The 20,477-nt window shown below is 40.3% G+C and overlaps 1 protein-coding gene across 1 annotated transcript; it reads left to right on the top strand.

The window, feature by feature from the left end:
* The first annotated feature begins 267 nt into the window (after positions 1-267).
* lpcat3 (lysophosphatidylcholine acyltransferase 3) lies at positions 268-18,338 on the top strand. The gene is made up of 13 exons (XM_080470855.1): positions 268-627; positions 5,673-5,780; positions 8,173-8,279; positions 8,575-8,668; positions 8,843-8,880; positions 10,042-10,220; positions 10,353-10,461; positions 10,562-10,648; positions 10,954-11,117; positions 13,744-13,891; positions 14,237-14,392; positions 16,417-16,560; positions 16,855-18,338. The coding sequence occupies exons 1-12, from the start codon at positions 543-545 to the stop codon at positions 16,534-16,536; spliced, it is 1,395 nt and encodes a 464-aa protein (XP_080326981.1). The 5' UTR covers positions 268-542; the 3' UTR covers positions 16,537-16,560; positions 16,855-18,338.
* The last annotated feature ends 2,139 nt before the right edge of the window (positions 18,339-20,477 follow it).

Genomic DNA, 20,477 nt, shown 5'->3' with positions numbered 1-20,477 from the left:
GATTGTGCTTCCTAAATCTTAGATACAAGCAGTTTGTTAAAATGCCATCAGGCACTAATGGTGTGTTTTATCCTGCGCATAGGAAGTACTATAGAGCAATTTAAATACTCGATCTCTGGTTAATTTTACACACACAAGTCCTAACCATATAAATCAAACGTCTGGTTTTTATTGATGTCGTTCCTCTCAGCGGCCACTTGAGGGCAGACTCGCATCACTGTTGGCGTAAAGCAGCTTTTTTCTTTAAAATTTCTTGCTGTTGAAAACAGTTTGGCTGAGAGTTGCTGCTGCGGAGGGAGCACCGCTGTCAGCTGCAACTTTCACCAGTCCCACTTCCTAAAATCAATGCCGGGGCTGAGGACGGCATCGTGAGGCCAGAGGGGACGGGCCGTAGGAGGAGGATCGCAGGGCCGGAGGAGGCTGCTCCGCGCCGGGGCCTTTAAAAAGAGGAGCGTGGCGGCGGAGCCGCCGCTGGATGTGCGCCGCGAGTTGGTGGAGTTCACTGGAACCGTCGCGAAGAGACGTTTCCGCCCACAAGAAAGATGGCGGCTCCCTTGCTGGCTAAACTGTCGGAGTCTTTAGGATCCCCTGAGCCGGCGGTGCGACTCATTTTATCCATCTTAATCGGTGAGTGTCGCCTTCACGAACGGCCACGGGCTGCTGGGGTAGTTTGGTGAAATCCCCCCTCCGGCCGAGGGCAGATTTAACTGTCCCTGGTGGAGCTAACATGACGCTCAGTCTGAATCCAACTGTCACCCAGAGCCACAGGCTGCAGACACAATAACATGTGTCTCTGCTCTCGCATTCGCTTCTTTTCTCATGAATTGTTAATTAACGTGACAAAGCGAAGAGGAAAGGTGCTTTCCAAACAGCACCTGCTCCACGTCGGAGCGGTTGTTTTTAGCCACACTGTTAGCATATCTGTAAGTAGTGACTGCCGTGTTTGGGGAAGTTTTGACAAGGCAAGGGGAGCTGAGCACAGGCTGCCAAAATCTGCCCCCCAAATGACTCCCCCACGGAGGAGCAGGGGGCAGGAAGACTCCCCGGGGGGGTAAAGGGCTGGGGCAAGGGCGTTTTGACCTCCTAATAAAGTGTGCTTTTAGTCCAGTCGTTGTGGCTTATGACGTTGCACTTCAGCAGAATTCAGCATGAATCTCCTTTGAAACCTCTTCAAGAGGCTGTCTGACAGTTTGCTTTGTTTTGGGAGGTTTTAACCTTCAACTCTGCTTTGGACAATGTTTATTAGAGGCTTTCAGCACGGGACTCCATTCGGCAATTTACCAAGTTATTAGTCTTGTATGACTATTTTGTTCTTCATTATAGTACAAGCACTTGTCACTTCATCAGATCCACCCATGTGATCCAGTACAGCAGCCCCGTTCTTCATTTTTATGTATTGTACAAACGTCATGTGTTCACGTGTCCTGAAGGTCGAAGCTTTAATTCAACAGTATCTAAGGTTGGCGTTTGCTCATATATCTATATATATATATATATATATAGATATATTGAAAGACGTTTGTAAGAAAGATGAATCTCAAAATAATATGATAACATGGGGAACTGTGATTTTGTCAGCCATCTCCACACTGCTAACATATAAACTAAAAGGTTTCAATCAATTGTTATGAAGAAAATTCACAAAAATATCTGATCCTCTGAAGTATTCCAGAATCTTATTATACTGTATTCTTGTGTTCACACATTATGGGGCAATGATATAAAGACATGTTTCTATAACAATACATATAAGCTATTCAAGGTTTACAATCAACTTTGTCTTTGTATCCAATTTTCTTTTTGGCTTCACCTTCAATTCTCGGTGTACTTTGGATTTCTGCTGAAAATACTGCTACTATTTCATTGAATTATAAGCCTTGCAGGGCTACTAAAACTGCTTCATCATAACACGTGCACCTGCTACTTCCTTAAATGTAGTTTATTGACTTTATTCTGTCCAATACAACAGCTCAGCCATCTGCTTTTGTCTTCACAAAGGTCAGTTTTCATAGTTATCCTTGAAGCCATGAAAAAGGTATTATTTTAACTTTGTCACTATTTCAACTTGCAGTTTTGTATTAGAGTTAAGGGGAACTAAAGAAAAAATGTTTTTCGTGAAATGTTTTGTAAAAGGATCTGTCTATGTGTCTAAAAGTTTCATAGTTTGAATTTAATTATGAGATGAAAAAAGTTTTTCCTCCCCGTGATGACCTGTCCCGGGCGTATCCTGCCTTTACCCATATTCAGTTAGTTTCTGCAGGTGTACCGTAGTATTCTGCAGAGAATGTTCAGCTTAAACAAAACAAGAATAGCCTTGCATGATTTCTAAAATCACTGTATTATAAAACCAGTTCTGCTATGCATTGTTTGTCTTCAGAAGGGTCATAATGTTCAGTTTTGCTTTAATTTATCTACATGTTTATCTCCATGGTTGTAGTTTGCCTAAGTTTTGCGCTAATCTTTAATAAACAGACGCATGTTTGTGACATTTGGCCTACCCTATTATACCTACTCGAATAGACATGTATAATTATATTAAAACCTTTTTGACAGTTAAAACAAACTGGACGTAATGTTCCCAGCAGAGGCTCCAGTCCTTTTTGCTGTGAGGCAACGGTGCTGAGCGCTGCTTGTAAATACATGTTATACATGCAAAACGGTGAGTATTCAAATTTCCAAACCACAATGTGCCTTGTAGTGGTTTGGTCCAATGACTGCCAACCAACTAAACATAATCCATGGATGGATGCACATGGACACAGAAAACTGGCACTACATTTAAAATGCCATAACTTGTTGACATTTGGACAGTTAAAGTTATAAGTGTATTTAAGATATAAAAAAAACTACTTAAATATTTACTTTTCATCTAAATTTTGAGAGGCATTTTTCTTTGAAAAGCTAATAATGTTTAATTAATGCTGGTCAATCAACTGTTGAGGACTAATCTAATGTACTTTGGCCATGGATTCTGTCTATTACAAAGACGTGAATTTGCTGTGGAGAGTGAAATGTAGACTGCTTTGTAGTTAGAGGTGTTTCTAATATTTTTCTCTACACAATTTCCTCGCATGACAAAACAAGTTCCCCAAAACAATGCAGCCATTCAAAGTAAAAGCCCCCAGACAGGGAAACTGTACCTTATCTCAGGATCTTCATGTGAATGCAAGTATAAAAATCTAACCTTTTTAGGTGGTATCCAACGTTTGAGATTTTATATTTCCCTTTTACTGTACTCCAAAATTTGCCCTGCTGCAAAATTTGACAGGAGAGGAACACAAATAATTGAAATCACTAGACTGTTTATTAAACGTGTCATAAACGGTGAGATTGAATATCAAGTGACATTTGAAATGTATCGACGGACGAGGGGTTTACTGAAATAACTTGTGCGTCTTTCAGATGTGATATTCTGTAATGGATTAGAGTCCAGACACAAACCTCTGTCCCTACGTGTAGAATAATATTGTATAGTATTTTACTGGCCAGAAGCTGGCTGAGTAAATTATTCCTAAAATAGTTTGAAGGTAATCCAGTTAGAAAACAGGTGGAGTATTGGGCGAGGGTTGGGGGAGTGAACTCCATGTTGTCCTCTCTGAACTTTGCTCCAACACATGGACACGTCTGTGTTGCCTCCTATCAACAACGCAGCACGCTGGACGCAGCCATTCACAGCAGACTTTGGCTGTTTAACTCATGAAGACCTTTGCAGTGAGCGAGCCTCGCCTCAGTGTTGCTTCATGCGCGTTGCGTAATAACGTGGCGGTTGTATGGTAACTGTCAAACACGGCACCGAAATCGGTCCGTCAGCATTTCTCCTGCACTGTTGAATGTGATTTTTTTTTTTTAGGTTCGAGCAGCCTCCCCGGGAGAGAAACTAAAATAATCAAACACCAAAATACAACCTTTTTTTTTTTTGTTTTAAACTTGAAAAGCAGACATGACAAGTTTATTTACATGCCCTAGCTTGTTACGAAAGCCCAGTGACTCAGGGGACTCGGATAATTAGTCCAACTGTTGGTTTACACCTGATTTGTTGCATTGCAAACCTTTTTAAAGGATAAGGGTGGCATTGTGCTACATGTTTCTAATGTCCACAAAAAAAAAAAGCAAACAACAGCAGTGTGGTATTCTGTTGCCTTCTAACTTCCCCTCGCCGTGTCCTGAGCCTCAAGTTCATTCTGTTCTTCTTCTCTGAGTTATTCTTTTACTGCTCGGAAATGCATAATTTTATCTCAACTAAAAAGCCAAAAAAAACCAATAAATAGGTATCCATGGAGCTATTTCACAGGCTGATTCTCATGACATGGAGTATGGTGAGACTCCGGGGGGAGTCCCAAAAAGCATTGTTTTCTAATGTGGTTAATAAAATGATATATCTTTTTATACATCTTTATTAGACTCACGGTGTGAAACTGATCGCAGCTTCCCGTTGGAGAATCCTGTTCAGGGTACACGCCTTCGGTCAATCACAGGGTAAACACAAACTATCGGCCCCTCTCCATTCATACTTAAGATCTTTGGGGGCTGTCGGTGAAAATCAGAGTACCTGAAGCAAAAACCTGCATGCAAACAACAGAGAAGGCCCATTAACCCAAACTAGATCAGGGATGCTCTCATGGTTAGGTGGCAGTGCTCATCACTGCACCGCATGCATTCAATTGTAATGCACACACAAGATGTCCTCTCCTGGTCCTTGATTTCCACCGTCGCACCTGGTTTATATGTCTCATTACTGTGGCGCTTTCTTCAATGCAGTTAGAAGCATGCAGCATAGGGCCATGCCACCACCAGGATGGGACAACACTGATGAAAAATTGCATTTTTTTATTCATGTCGTTTGGTAATATCATCAGAATCACTTGACAGAAACAGGAATGACTATTAACCTTACATACATGAGATTACATAATCATATGTGTTCTGAGTCCAAAAAATAGTTAATTCTTTGATTTTGAACTTGATGTCATCCACCAATTGTCGGCGATGGATTTCCTATCTGAAATATATTTGCTTACAGTATTAGAATTCCAGCTCACTTTGAATATAAATAAGTATTCATATATGAGGTCGTTATTTCTAAACTGAAACTTGAGCTCTAATCTTTTTGAAATTGTATTCCTCAGAATGGCTTTCTGGGGAAAGATAAAATACCAAAATATGCTGTAATTTTGATTTTCACTTCTTATAAACTAAACCAAAGTAATGAAATGGCTTGATATAAAAAAATTGTAATACATGTGAAACATAAGGGAAGGTCATCATTTCATTTAAATAATGAGAAATTAACTTTTCTTTCTTCAGAGCATTTTAGAACAGGCATTGTGTGACTGGAACAGGAAGGAAAGTTTCAAAACACTGAATCTTCTGGTGCTAAGGTTTGAGGTCAGGTCTGATTCGTAATGACAAAATTAATTTTCTCCAGTGATCACGGGTGAGTGTTTCTTCTCTCACTGGTTATCTTTTTCCTTGAAATACCAGATTTGCAGCAACACATCCCCACATTGGCTGGTGTGTTTGTGATGTTTACATCACAAGGTCAGTGCAGTTGTTACCAGGAGGTGCTAACAGCTTTTTTTTTTTTTTTTTTTTTTTTTTTTCCTAATCTGAGGTGAAACTCTGAACTCTCACCAGCCTCCTCCCTCCCTCTGTGCTTTCTGTGTCTCCTGCAGGGTATCCCTGCGCTCTGGTGTACCGGCGGTACTTGTTCCACCAGCCTGCCACCGTCATTCACTTGTTCCACGCGCTCTCTGGACTGGCTCTAGCAGCGTTCAACTTTGGTGAGATGAACGGGGAGATAAGGAGCTGCAACGACCACAGACACGTTGTTCTGCTTCATATCTTCATATCATATCTGCATTATGGATGTGCCGTCACTCCTTTTCTTTGTCACGATGTCCTCACGGGTTTTCTATGTCAAAAGCCACAGAAATGTAACGTTGCTGTGACTCACTGAAATGTCGCCATGTTGGTCCATCAGCAGTGGAAGTAGCAAAGTAGCATAGTGGCGCATGTCGGCTCCATGAAATTAGTTACTTTGACCATCACAAGTAACGTCTCAGAGAATTAATATTCAAACCTTTTGACCTGTATGAGTTTGTTCTCTTAATAGAACCTTATTTCTACATGCAAATGTAGATGTTTAGTGTTGACCTCAGTTTTCTTTTCACCTCTGACTTGGTTGATGTGAATCAGAGCCTATAATTCTGCACAAAGCAAAGCTTTGTTTATATTATTTGATCTGCATGGTTCACTTGCCAACAGTAATTTTCTTCCTCTTCTTGTTGGTTATGCATTATTCTGCTTCTTGTGCGTTTGTGACAAAATGATTATGAGGCCAAAGCAGGACAATCATTCATCGGTTGGAATAAGAACAAGCGTTTCCAACTTTCTAATCTCAAAATGTTAAAATCATATTGAGTCTACAGTCTGCTCGTACTTTTCAGTTGATCGATTTCATTCATTGCACAGAATTTGAGACAAATGTCCCTCAACGTTTCATTTGTGGTGTAATCATACATTGTTCCGACTGAATCTATTAAAAACATTTTTTTTTTGAACTAGTTCAACATTAATGCTTTAAAATGGCAGCAGACGAATGTTTTTGTACCCAAATGCATCGTTGCAGGTGGTGAATAACAAACATCACGTTTGCAGCCCTAAACCTTTCCTGTTTTCCACATTTCAATAAGTTCAAGGTAATGCCTAATATTATACGATCATAACTGTTACATCACAATTAAATGACTTCCTTTGAATTCCTTTTGATGCACCACAAACTTTGTTCCCCCTGCAGAAAGGTCCCGTGTGACTCACAATCTGATAAATATCTTTACACACTCAAATCGAGTCAAATAATATCTGATAATCATGTTGATCTTTGAGCTTCTGAGAAGGAAACCAAGAGTCACTAATGTTTTGAGTCTAGACTCAAATGCTATTTGCAGGATGTAACCAATAGTTCCATACTACCGACGGTTTAGTGATATTAACCGCAATATGAGGACTTTAAAGCTGTAAATCGTTAATTGGTTTTAGTGAAATTTTATGTTGCTGCACCTTGAATAATTTTTCATCTTTTGAATATAAATACTTTTCTGAAAACCTCAAAAATTCTTTTGACTTGAACAGAAAACCTTTTGAATTTCTCTTGGCCTTGGTCAAGTTTCTTTTTTTTTTTTTTTTGCGTCTGTGTTTCAGGCTTATGCCCAAAACGTTTTTGTGTGTTAGAAGTTTGTTCTGCAAGTTTGACTGCCACAGATTTACTTCTAAATGTTATTCCAATCCAAATTGGCCGCATCAGCAGATTCAGAGGTGCAACTACTGTTTTTTTTTTTTTAAAAAGATTTATGCTTCAAGCAGCTGTTTCACCTTAAACTATTGAAGTAATGAATGGCTATCAGAGACGTTAACCCTGAACAACATGGCAGAACATTTCTTGTTTCCAGCTTCATGACAATTCTTTAAGCTTTAAAATAGTTTTTTTTTAATCAAATAGTAAAGTCGGTATATTCCAATTACAGTGTTTGATTACATAAATAATCGTATAGCTTTTGTGGATATTTTAGTTTTATAACGCATGTTCACGGTTTGTTTGCATCCCACTGACAGATTACCTTTTATTTAAATTAGGGCTCAAATATGAAATAAATTTTCAGCTGTAATTTATTTTGATGGCATAAAAACACATGACCAACAAATAATGAATATTTTTAAGATTCTTACTAATAAACTACTGAAGCGGGGGGGGGGCATGCTGTTGAAAGTGTTTTCTTTACAATAGTATATTCAGTGAGCTCTGCATGAGGAAAATGTCCAGAATACTAACGTCAGTAAAAAGTGTGTCTTTCGTGGCCTTGAAAGGAGTAGTGGATGAAAATTCCTCATGGGAGTGTGGCGTGTTGGAGTAAACAGAAGCATTGATTTCTTTCTCTTTCCTTTGTTCTTTTGTGGCTGCACTTGGATTTTACAGCAGGTCTGTGGCATTATCTTCCTCCTTTTAAAAGCTTATTTCAAGTCAAATGTGCTGTGTGTTTTGTCTGTGCTTCGTTTTTCTCCTTTCTTCCTCCCATCTGCCAATACTGAACTGCAAAGTATAAATGTTCCTACAGGGCACACTTGACTGCACTCACCATGATCCCTAATCCCCCTGATACCCCCTCTTTTTCCCAGGATCTCAGCTCTGTCACTCTCTAGTATGCGTCTTTGTCCAGTTTCTGATGTTAAGGCTCATGGGAAGGACGGTAACAACTGTCCTGAGCAGCTTTACCTTTCAAATGGTGAGCTTTATTTAGACTTTTCTTTTTTGTCTCCATGTGTCCACATGCCATAGCATTAGCTTCTCTTTTTGTCCTCAAACCGGCTTCCGACCACAGACATCTAGGACTGCCCACCAGTTTATCTTTGACTCGGCCATGAGCATTCTGTGATCTGCAAATTGCCTCGTTAACAACAATACTGACGTTTTTAAACTGAAATGTGCCTGTTAAGTTTTATTTTTGCTATATTGTTGTACTGTGTTGTATTGAATTAGACTGTTGTCTGAATGATCGATCTGGTTGTTTATTTGTTTAGGTGTACCTGCTGGCAGGGTATTACTACACAGCGACAGAGGAGTACGACATCAAGTGGACGATGCCTCACTGCGTCCTCACACTGAAACTCGTTGGTGAGTTGACTGAATCTGGCTTGCGAGCTCCGATATGCTCCCATTGTATTTCGTTTGTCATCTTCACCTCCTTCTTCCCGTTCACCTGTCGACAGGTAACCCTCCTGTTAAAGTGCCCCAACCTGCTTTTAGTGAACATGGTCTCTGATGTCTGTTTGCACTGTGTCTTTACAGGTCTGGCATTCGATTTCTATGATGGTGGGAAGGAACCTGTGAGTTAGCTGCCCTTTGTTTTGTTTTTTTAACCTCTGCATGCTTGAATGCTGGTTCATTTGTCAATGCTAGTGTTTCCTTGTTCCTCACATGGACATTTTCTTTCCATTAACAGCTAGTTAATATTAGTTTTGGTAAAGTTAGGTCTTTCAAACAGACAATCACTCACTTTAATGATCTCACAAGCGCTTTTAAGGATGATTGGGGAAAGGACTGGAAAGCTGAAAGGAGATTTCACAGTTAAACCAAGTCAAAACTGACTGCAAGCAATGCAAAGCAGCACAAAACAAAAGGGCTTTGTTTCCATCCGGAGCTGGTCTGACCTTCTATTCTACACTTTTACAGGCAAGGTTCATGTGTTAAGCTGTAAAATGTGCAGGAAAAAATTGATCTCTCCATCATTTGTGAATCATTAAAGGAGAACTTTTCATTCTTTTGAAGGCTTGTGTGACATGTTTAGTAGCAGTAAGATTGTTTTTAGCTTTTGTTTCACCAAATCGCTCTGAAAAATTGAGTTGCTGGTCTGCTGCTGTTTGGGTTTGTCTCGTGTCATCAGAGTCACACATGAACACAGACGAGGCAGTCAAAGCAGTAGTAGACCAGCAATGCCATTTCTGTGCTTGGTAAATTTAGAACATTCCTCAGTGGAGCCTGATGGCTTCGATTAGCAAGATGAGCCTGGGATCTTCTTTAGACTATTTGGTCATCAGGATGACTTAAATGGGAAAAAAAGTCTGGTTTCTTAAACAACTCTGGTTCCCAATTATACAAACCATCCCCCCTTTCTAAGGTGTTTACCATTCACTGTTGCCTGACTGCACTATATCAGTCTTTTTAATTAAAATTTTATAGCAACGTGATCGTCTCAAGCTTTCTCTTTCCCCTTCCTTTCAATACCTTCACAGCTATTTGTTTCATTTGAATGCAGCTAACACATCTGTGACAGCTGTAAACTGCCCATTTTGTTACGCTATCTCATTTTCATTCTAATCACAGTTTCTGCTGTTTTCATTCAGTTTTTTTCTTCTTCTTTTTTTTTTTTGTCCCTTCCTGTGGAAACTTCTAAACTGTGGCGTTCATCTAAATCATATCCTGAGTTCACATGTATATTTCAATTGTTTTCACTTTTCCTCTTGTCTTGCCAAATCTCTAAATTTCAGTCCCAGTTGAGTTCAGAGCAGAAGAAAGGAGCACTGCCTTCAGTGCCCTCGCTCCTCGAGGTGTTCGGCTTTTCCTACTTCTACGGCGGTTTTCTGGTGGGTCCCCAGTTTACACTGCGCAGCTACCAGCAGCTGGTGGCGGGGGAGCTCACCGACTGCCCCGGAAACCCTCCCAACAGGTAGAAGAGCGATGACGATCTGCTGTTATATGTCTGTTGTTTAAAAAAAAAAAGGGGGGGGGAGGGGGGTTGAGAGATTCCCCGTGTTACTGCCCTTCAGTTAACCTTTCCTTTCTTATGTTTGATTTTTAGTGCTATACCAGCCATGAAGAGGTTTGCTCTGGGTTTTCTCTGCCTAGTGATTTATGCAATTTTTAGTCCCTATTACCCAGATAGCTACTACTTAACAGACGAGTATGAGGTGAGAATAATAATATGGGTGCAAATATTGGAGGGAGTGTCTTTTTTTTTATTTTATTTTTTCCAAATGTCTAAAATGTAAATCAATTTTCTTTCCACAGGCTCAGCCATTTTGGTATCGCTGTGTGTTTATTCTGCTGTGGGCCAAAGTCATTTTGTATAAGTATGTCAGCTGTTGGGTTATAGCGGTAAGTAGGCTCTTTATCTACAAATGAGTACTTGGATGGGTTTGGAGGCAAATGCCTTCTGGTTCGTCCTCAAAAATAAGCCTTGATTATATGAATCTGAATTTACATGAACATTTGGTGTGAGAGAATCACCAGTGAAACACCAGCTTTTCCATACTTTTGCATTCACGCCTATGTGCATCGTTAACTTTAAGCCTCACCCTAATCGGCTTAGGTTAATGGGTGCACACCCAGTTTGTCCGGTTCTTGTGCTTTCTGGTGCTGTCTTACATAATTGAGTAGCATGAATATGTTGTGTTTTACAGGAGGGTGTATGCATATTAAGTGGATTAGGGTACAACGGAGTCGTGGATGGTAAGCATCAGTGGGACGCCTGTGCCAATATGAGGGTGTGGGTCTTTGAAACGACGCCGTTGTTTGGCGGAACCATCTCTTCTTTCAACATCAACACTAACGCCTGGGCAGCAAGGTCAGTGTCCAGTCTGAAATCCGTGCCTCTCTCCAAGTCACCCTGTTGTAAAAGTTAAATATTTACACAGATGATAGTGGCTGAGTAAAAAGAGTAAAGGGTTCAATCAAATCTGCATATGTGGCAGTCCTTCACAGAGCCAGTGCTCACACCCCGGGGCCCCTGTACACACTGCCTCAATACTAGAAGAATCATCCAGAGAAGAGAAAGTTTGAGGCTTTTAAAAGTTTGCAAATATAAACAATTATACACCCCTTTTTTCAACCAAAGCTTCAGCCATGAAATTCTCTGAGTGTGGGACACAGTTTGATGACGACCACAGTGCTCAAAGCAATTTATTGAACACACACTTTATTACATGGTCCATTTCAGCCGAATGCATTAACCACCTACACTTACTTTCACTTTCCGCTCTTCAATGCTGCTTGAGATGCGGCGAGTACAATGAGAGGGGTTGCTGGGAAAGCGCTCCGAAAGAAAAAAACAGTCTTGATGAATTGTAGAAATGTAGAAATAGAACTTGAGTAAAGGCAGGCATATGGAGTCTTTGCCCATGGGTGAGATTACACTGTCTTAACTGGTCGTCGGAGCTTTCAAGCCGCTTTTGCTGAATGCAGCTCAGCCTTCACACTTAAATGCTCTCATTGTTTAACCTACAAAAGGAGGATTTATTTATAGTTGCATGTGCGCCACTTCTGAGCAATAACTCATCACACATTTAAGCAGGTTAATATTGAATGGGTTCAGTTCATAATGCTGCGGATGTGAACCTTGGTTTTTTGAGAAAGAACGTAAATTTTTTTTGTGCTTTTAATTTCATGGTTCAATATAGCATATGAAGTCAAGAGTTCAGAAAAGCTGCACCTAAAGGTGAGAGGGAAGACACGCTTGATATCTCTAATCAAGTTTCCATTCACACATAAGAAAATTATTATAGACTTCTCAGAAAAGGTGCAATCTGAACTGCTAATTAACATGCAGTTCCCTCCCACTTATTTTAAATGAATATTGAGAGCCGCTTCACTATCGTAAACAGCTGGTGGTTTTAATTCCCTTGTGCAAAACCATGACATACTTATGAAACAATGCTAGTATAACCTGAGATGACGGACCACATGGAAAACATGATATGGCTTTTATGTTTGTTTCTTGCAATAATCTGAGGAAAGCGTGTTTCCCCATCACTTCACATGGATCCGAGGATTCAGCCGTCTGTTTTCATCCAGTGCAGCGTGTTTGCTTGTTGTGCTAAATGATTCATTTAAGTCTGCTGCACTTAGTCAAACTTTGTTCCTAATGACAGAACAACTTTTTGACCTCTGCAAAATAATTTTTTGTTTCTTATCCAGCAGCATATATGCTTCACTTAAACAGATCTCAAAAACACACATGGTGACTCATCTGTTTGAGACGTTATGCCGGAAAAGTTGCACAAAGTGTTGATTGGATCCACTAGAAAAAGATTTTTTTTTTCTTGTGTTTGAATCAGGCCCTGTTTGTGTTCTAAAGAGTCTTAAAAATCAATATGACGAAAGCAACCAAAAAACCGCACACATGAACATTTGTGTAGCCATTAGGGAAATGGCCAGTGCTGCAAACCCTCCAATAAACAACCTCACTGGGCAATCGAAGCAATAAAAAGTGCAGCGTATGCTGCATGCAGTGTTTTGCTCCATGATGAAAAGGCAAGATCCCATGGGAGCTTCTGGTCCAGATCCCCTGGAGGAAGAACTCACTGCACCACTCAGCAGAGACACAAACCATCGTGTCTCACGGCACATTGAGCGGCCCTTTATTGTCTCAGTGTTTACCTGTTTGAGCAGAGCATGGTGTGCGTGTGACACAGACCATAATATAAATCTGATCCATGGTTTTGAGTTTTAGAATTTGCTCATTGGAGACCTTTTAGGTCAAACTTGTGGAGACAGTAGATGTGTACCCTTGTGCAGTTGCTTTCAAACCAGATGTGACCGACAGCCACTTCTCCTTTTCCATCTTCTCCATCAGCCGATCTGAAAATGTCAGATGTAAAAGCTCTTGGACAGTCCAGTTTGTTTCCCAGTGAACACAAACCTGCCACTAGGATAGATGATAAAGGCTCATTGTGTTTACACCAGTGATGGACAAACGCCAGGCTGAGGTTTTGCTGCGTCCATTGTGACGCTTGGTGGTCCGCCGAATGCGAACCCACAACATATTCATTATCTTTATGAGCACATTCAGCATACTGCAGACTCAAACGTACGCGAACACTCATGAATGAGCAGACTAAGATGGGCCCTCGCATTTCAACAACGGCACTACATGTAGTCGATTTTGTGGCGCTGCTCTGCCCAGCTGATACTGCAGCATGTCACCAGTGTGCTGTAAGAGGAGGAAAAATAAATCATACAATGTGTGTGTACTTGTATAACATATTAGGACACTGTAGGTTTGGGCTGCCATTAACATGAGCGCTCTTGTGACCAACGTAAAGTTGTCGAAGTGTTTTTAGCCAACTCTGTTGCTATGCAACCACTTTCAGGTGAGTGGGGGCTCGCCATGATGATGGCAGACGGCCTCTTCAGCTTGTCTGGTCAAAACCTGGAACTCTATATCTCATGATGTGTTTGTTTCTCATTTTAAGACATGTGTTCAAGCGGCTGAAGTTCCTGGGCAACAAGACGTTGTCTCACGTGTCCACGCTGCTCTTCTTGACGATTTGGCACGGCCTTCACTCAGGATACGTCCTGTGCTTCTCTATGGAATATTTCATCATCACTGTGGAGAGACAGGTATGCTGCAGCCCCAAGGCAGTAAAGAGAGATGGGCAACTTAATGATTATGTGCTAAAGCCACTGTTTTCAGTGGGTGGTTAAATTGTTTTTAACTCCTCGTTTGAGACCTCATTTGTCAAAAGCTGCCCTTGTGCTTTGTCTGCATCGTATAAACTATTGTTGAATTTTTAACAAGGGACTGCCTCTTCCTATTAATGGCATAATACTATTGATCAAATGCACCTCTCCGCTGAAAGTGCCTGTAATTTAATAGAGGTTCCACTTTCCAGGTTTATTATATAACCATTCTTGTGCTGTATTATCATAATCTTTGTGTGCGTGTGTGTGTGTTCTGTGTGACAGGCCCTGGCTCTCGTGAGGGATAGTCCCCTGCTGACGAAGCTGGCCAACAGTCCACTCTACCCCTTCATCTATATTGTTCAGCAGTTTATCCACTGGCTCTTCATGGGCTATCCTCTCGTGCCATTCTGCCTCTTCACGTATGACAAATGGCTCAAGGTAACACACAAACGCTATGGGTCAAAGGACACATGTGCTTGCTCTAATTTGTCCCGTGACACTTTGTTCACAGTTGAGAAATCGAATAAAGACACAAACTTAAATTCAAGCTGAAAAATGACATTTGGAGAGAGTGCCTCATCTCATATAACAGTGAGATACAATCAAAGTTTCACGTTTCAAAATGTGCATTGTAATCTCTCTCTCTCTCTCTGGTTTCCTTTTACTATAAAAGTTGATGGACCAGGTCTGATCAGGCAAAATTGAAATGTATGTGTTTCAGTAAGAACAATGCCATTTATGAAACAGATCAGCATGGAATGATCTACATGAACACATAATATATATATATATATTATGTCTCTCCTGAATTTACCATATAGGCTCCCATTCTTGCTTTTATGGAGACTAAAGTTCCTAATCTGCTTAGTCAGATGCATTTTCATGTTTTTTAGGTTTCAAATGGTGAGAGTTACTTCTGTTGTTGAGCAGCATTAGTAGCTGCTTTGAGGAGAATACTCAGAACTTTGCAGTTGTCCAGGTGAGGCCTTCTTCAATCTGCTGGGGAACTGCATTGTTTCCTCGGGATCAGATGAGATGGTTCGGCATGCTCAGAGTGTGTACGATGAGAAAGACGAAGTCAGACATATGCTAAACAGACTGCATGGTCCTCATTTATTTCGGGTAAAACTGTTTTCTTTCGTCTGTGAATGCAATAAGCTTCATTGGTCTCCTATATCTTTTATGTTTTAATTACGATCCTACAATTTTCATTATATGCATGCGCACCAGGGTCACGCTACTGTAGAGAAGACCTGGTCAGCGTCAACTAGGATGGCAGCGTCAACATCTGTTGTAATGAGCAGCAATCAATGATGGAGTTGAAAGGCAGTCAGCAGTTACCATGGAAACCAGTACATGAGTAACGTCACCTGTTTACATGCTCCACGACACATTTAGCCCGTCGTGGACACTCTTAATGATTTGACCACGCCTCAGCTCTGGCGCTGACTGATCACTCTGTGGGTCAGAGCGATCATAGACGTATTCCTTGAACAGCATGTGACCTGCCCACACTACCTTCATGGTTACTGATCAGTCCTGATCCATGTATTGGGCACGCCTGGTGTAGATGGAAATTGCAGCTTCATGCAGACACACAACTGCAAGACAATTTCTCCAAGTTTTTTCTTTTAAAATCAAGAAAAGAGTAGAGAAATCAAAGGTATCGGGTCACAGCTGGTGAAAGGTTGTTGCCTTTTCGATCTGGAGGTCTCTCACGTGTCAGAGAGCTGCAGGGCAGTTTGTGATACTGCAAGAGATTGTTGACATTGTTACTAATCCACTCGAGAGTGCCATGCCATTTTCTGTTACAGCAACAGACGTTATTAAATATTCATTATTCATATTTCATTACTATTGTAACAAAACGCTGGTCTAATCCCGGCTCATTTTCTCGATCAGTGAATTCTTCTTCCCACTGATAGGAAAAGCAGATATTGATTAATCTCAAAACGATGTTATCAACCTTTGGCCACCACGAGCCAGTTAGTCATCTAAACTTGTCCAACACCTCATGCCCAAATCTTAAATTGTCAGAATCTATTTTAAATGGTAACATAGAAGCATCGGATTGGTCCAAACCGTTTGACAGCAGAAGTTGAGCCTGGTTGTGGCTGTTTTGTCCAGACGAGCCGTCCAGCTGCCCTCAGTGTCAGAACCCCCCAACCGTGCCATAGAGGCCGTCCAATTGAAGAGTGATGGGATTGCACACAATAGCTGTTATCAGCCTTTTCTGCTCCACTTACATGATGGTCAACAACAAAAAGGCAATTGTGCACACAGAAAAGCAGATTAAAAAAAACAAAAAAAAAAACAGGTCTGCAGGAACTGGAACAATTTAAGTGGTCAACACAGAAGGTGTTTGCACTGGGAGAAGAAAAAAGTAGCTTCTTGAGAGAAAAAACTGAGATGTTTATGCGAGGATAATGAGTTGGGCTTTTTTGTTGTTGTTTGTGTTGCAGGTCTATTCTTCGATCTACTTCTGTGGTCATGTATTTTTCCTTGTAACCTACTTAATAATACCATACCTTCGTAAGGCGCTGGTGCCTCGCAAAGAGCGGAGTGAGAAGAAGCAGGACTAAAACCCGGTACTAGAATTCGACATGGTAAGCCAGAGGAGTCCGCATTTTACCAAAATTTCATGAGATCAAATGTTTTCTACTTTTTTTTCTTCTTCTTTTTTTTTTAACTCAGGCTGTAAAAAACGAAAAGGTTTCAAGCATTTTGACAATTTCAGTTGTGATAACTGAAATTGTCAAAATGCTTGAAACCTTTTCGTTTATATGTTATGATTGTAGAAGTAAGCAAGAACTTTACAATGATAAAGTGACACTTTAAGATGCGGCTGTGTAATTGAAGGCAGAAATGCAGTGTTCAGTCATCTCCTCTCTCTGTTTCAGGTCCGTCTAAGGCTGAATATCCTCTGAAGGGAACTGTGACTCTCATGGAGCAGAACGGAAAATATTTTACGGCCTTTAGTAATATATATATAAATATATGTCCATGTAAAAATAAATTTCTATATATTTTTGTGTTTTCAATGGGAAGGGTGGTTTTATAAACATTCTGAGAAATGTTTACAGGAAATTACCGTTGTGCCACATGGGGTAGTTGTGAGCCAATCAGGAGCAGTTTCCTGTCTGTTCATTTTTTTATTATTATTTTTTTTTTAAATTGTGAAACACATGAGACGTGGAGAACTTGAGACGTACATGCTGTCAACACAGAATTGCACTCACCAGTCACGGGTTCAGAGTCTGTCTTTTGGCAACAGTGTTTTGTTTTTGTTGTTTCGTTTCATTACTTGTGTACCGTGTGTGGTACCCACATTTAGCAGCAGAAAGCTTTTCCACGAGGCACGTGGCAATTTCTCATTCAATAATACTTCTATGAAGCTTTCTGCAGAAGGACACAGATAATAATTACAATGATAATCAGGAGATTGCGTTTGTTTTTCATTCTTTTTTTTGTTTCCTCCTTCAAATGGCTGCCAGTGGTTATAAAAGCACTGTAAATCACACACTGTACACTAACACCCATCTCAAAATGGCCTTGTAGTAATGAATGTTTATACAGTACAATTGTTCCAGTTTCAATCTGATTTGTGATGAAAGAAATATATAAAAAAAAAAAAAAAGATTTTATAGAGTTTTAACAGCTTTTATGAAAAAAAGAACATTTTGTAGTTTTGAAGATTTCCTGAAACGATTTGCATTGTTCTGCCATTCTTGTTTACTCCTCTTCTTGTTTAGTCTGTGCCACTCCTCTGTCCGTCTGCCTTGATTCAAACCCGGTCCTCTCTCTGAAAGACACAGACAGTGAATAGTTTGTACATTTGATAATCTTGCTTCCTCCTTTTGTTTGTGTTGTCTTCAGATAAAACCTGTTTGCTGGTTTTGAAGATGTTTAATTATCAACTGGAAGCAAAATAAACGTGTGTGGTGGGGGGGGAACTCAACTGTTAGGTTTCACCTATGACCTGCTCTTCTCCAACAGCAGGTGGCAATTAAACCATGAAGTAAGAGCATCTCATCCCTCGTGGGAAGTTTTCTATTACATTTGTTGGGACTGAGGTTCAAAGCTGGACGGTCTCATCCATGGCGTCGCTGACGGAAACCACCCTGCCCTGCTTCACTCGGCTGTTGCTGTCCTTTCACTGGCACTCGGGAGGACGAACCTCGCTGTAGCAACAGCCCAGATTTGTACTGATATTTATACATGGCACGTTGATTAATTGATGTGAACTGCTATTTCCAGAGACTACTCTTTTGCCTTACTCCAAGCAAATGTACAAAGGAAACCTTGGGATGTGGGGACGGTGTGGGCAATTTAAAAATTACATTTTGTAATGTTCATTAAAATGCTGCATTTCAAAGCAGAATCTGATGTTTCTTTATGCGTACCTGTCTGTCGTGCCTGAGCTTCTATCATGGGAGAGGAACCGTCCCTCTTCTAGAATGTGATTGGCCAGCAAGTCTGAATCCAATTGGCATTAGTATATTCTGTGAGGTTGCCATTCATCATTGTATTGTTAAAAATAAATAAAGCCTCAATGTAATTTTAACAGGTAATGTAGACTTGATAACAAAATAGTGTTGCTTTTGTTTTGGCCCAAGGAAGCTGCTTCCTATTGTACTGAACAGCAAATATTAAATAGAACAATGTGAGAGAATCTAGAGCCGTCCACTATATTACTTCATCCTTATGTTGCAGTGCTGTAGAACTGACCATGTGTAAAACCAGGCAGTGTCAAACTGTGGACATGTCACTAGTCCATCACATGGAAGATGCAATGTTAATGTCAGTAATCCACCTCAAATGAATGTTTTTGTTCAGTAAGGGAAACCCTGTCACAGGGCCAAGGTGACATGCCCAAACGGATCATTTTAACTTTGTAAAAAAGGGGTCACAAGTGTTTTTTAAAAACAAAAAATAAATCTTGAGATACTTGAATTTACTTAAAAATGCCTTATGATTTTAATATTTAGCTACTCTGTATAGATAGAACATTTGTTGTACAATTATATATTTCTCTATATACAAAGGCAAATCAGATTGACCTGCACTATAAATGTGTCTTCTTTTTTTTTAATAGTTCTTTTTACAATTTAAATCAAACAACAGCCTTATAAATGTAGTTTAACAAGCATCTTGTGTGGGCACATTAGAAACGGGTACTCTGACATCTGCTCCCTCTGGGAGAGCTCCCTGCATAACAAACACAGTACCATGGTGCTTTGTGCAACGCGACAATCATTTTAAACATGTGCTTATAGGCCCTTGAATAGCAATGAAAACTAGCCATTTTCATCAATTTACAAAACCCCGGAGGGCTGCAGACATGACAAGAAAAGTGGGTACGTTCAGGGCAAAATACAATGTTTGCTCATGCTACTTCCCCCCCTCAATATCTGAACAACTATATTTTCTTTGTTCAATAGCATGGCTGCACAGTGGTGTAGTCGTCACAGTTCGAGCCCTTTCTTTGCAGAGTTTACATGTTCTCATTGCATTTTATCCCGTTTAAAGTTGTTTGTTCAGACGAGATGCGAACGTGTGTCTGTGTCTCTGTGTGTGACCTGTGATGGACTGGTGACCTGTTCAAGGTGTAGACCAGGGATGTCCAACTCATTTGAGTTCAGGGGTCTCATGCAGCCCAATTTCATTTTGAGAGGGCCCGACCAGTAAAACAGTGCCATCATAACCTTTAAAATGAAATTTCAAAGCTTCTATTTGTTTTGATGCTGTGTATGTGATGAAAATGCTGATATTTTCACAAGACCAAACAATAACCAGCAAAAATGACTACAATCTCAACAAGAACCCAATTTTATTGGAACCTTCTGGTGCAGAATACAGTGAAATGTGCAAAAAAAAAAAAAAAAATCTTCTCCAATAGCTGTCGCATTGTGCATGTTTTTATAAACTCATCTTGACATCATGACTTTGAGGCTAATACTGTGGCATTATCACCATTTTTTGTTGCTGTTTTTCAGTTAATTTCATTATTCTATGCTTATACTATATTAATATTCAATATTGCTTATTTACTTTTTCACCTTTTAGCTTCTATCCATCCTGTATTATGTGAGGGGCAACACTACAAAGAATTTCCCTCTAGGATTGACAAAGTAAATCTATTCTATTCTATTCTGTCTCCGCTTGGGTTTCAGTGTTGTGTTGTGTCCACTACTCTTAAGAAATGTCTTAAAAACAATATCAATGTTATTGAAATTTTTACCATTTGCTTGGTGGTATGATGGGCTGATCTGGAGCCTCTTGTTGGTTGGTTTTGTGTTTGACACCCCTGGTGTAGAAGAACTATATACTATAGATATGATACAGACTATGGATCAAGTACAACACCTAAAATAAATTAGACATGTCAATCAAAGCCCCAATTTACCATCACTTCAGGCGGACCCCCAAGTGTGTGTGTGTGTGTGTGTGTGTGTGTGTGTGTGTGTGTGTGTGTGTGTGTGTGTGTGTGTGTGTGTGTGTGTGTGTGTGTGTGTGTGTGTGT

The sequence above is a fragment of the Lipophrys pholis genome (assembly GCF_963383615.2).
Source record: "Lipophrys pholis genome assembly, chromosome: 9".
NCBI lineage: Eukaryota > Metazoa > Chordata > Actinopteri > Blenniiformes > Blenniidae > Lipophrys > Lipophrys pholis.
The sequence above is the reverse complement of the archived record's forward strand: the minus strand, read 5'-3'. Positions and strand labels throughout refer to the sequence as shown.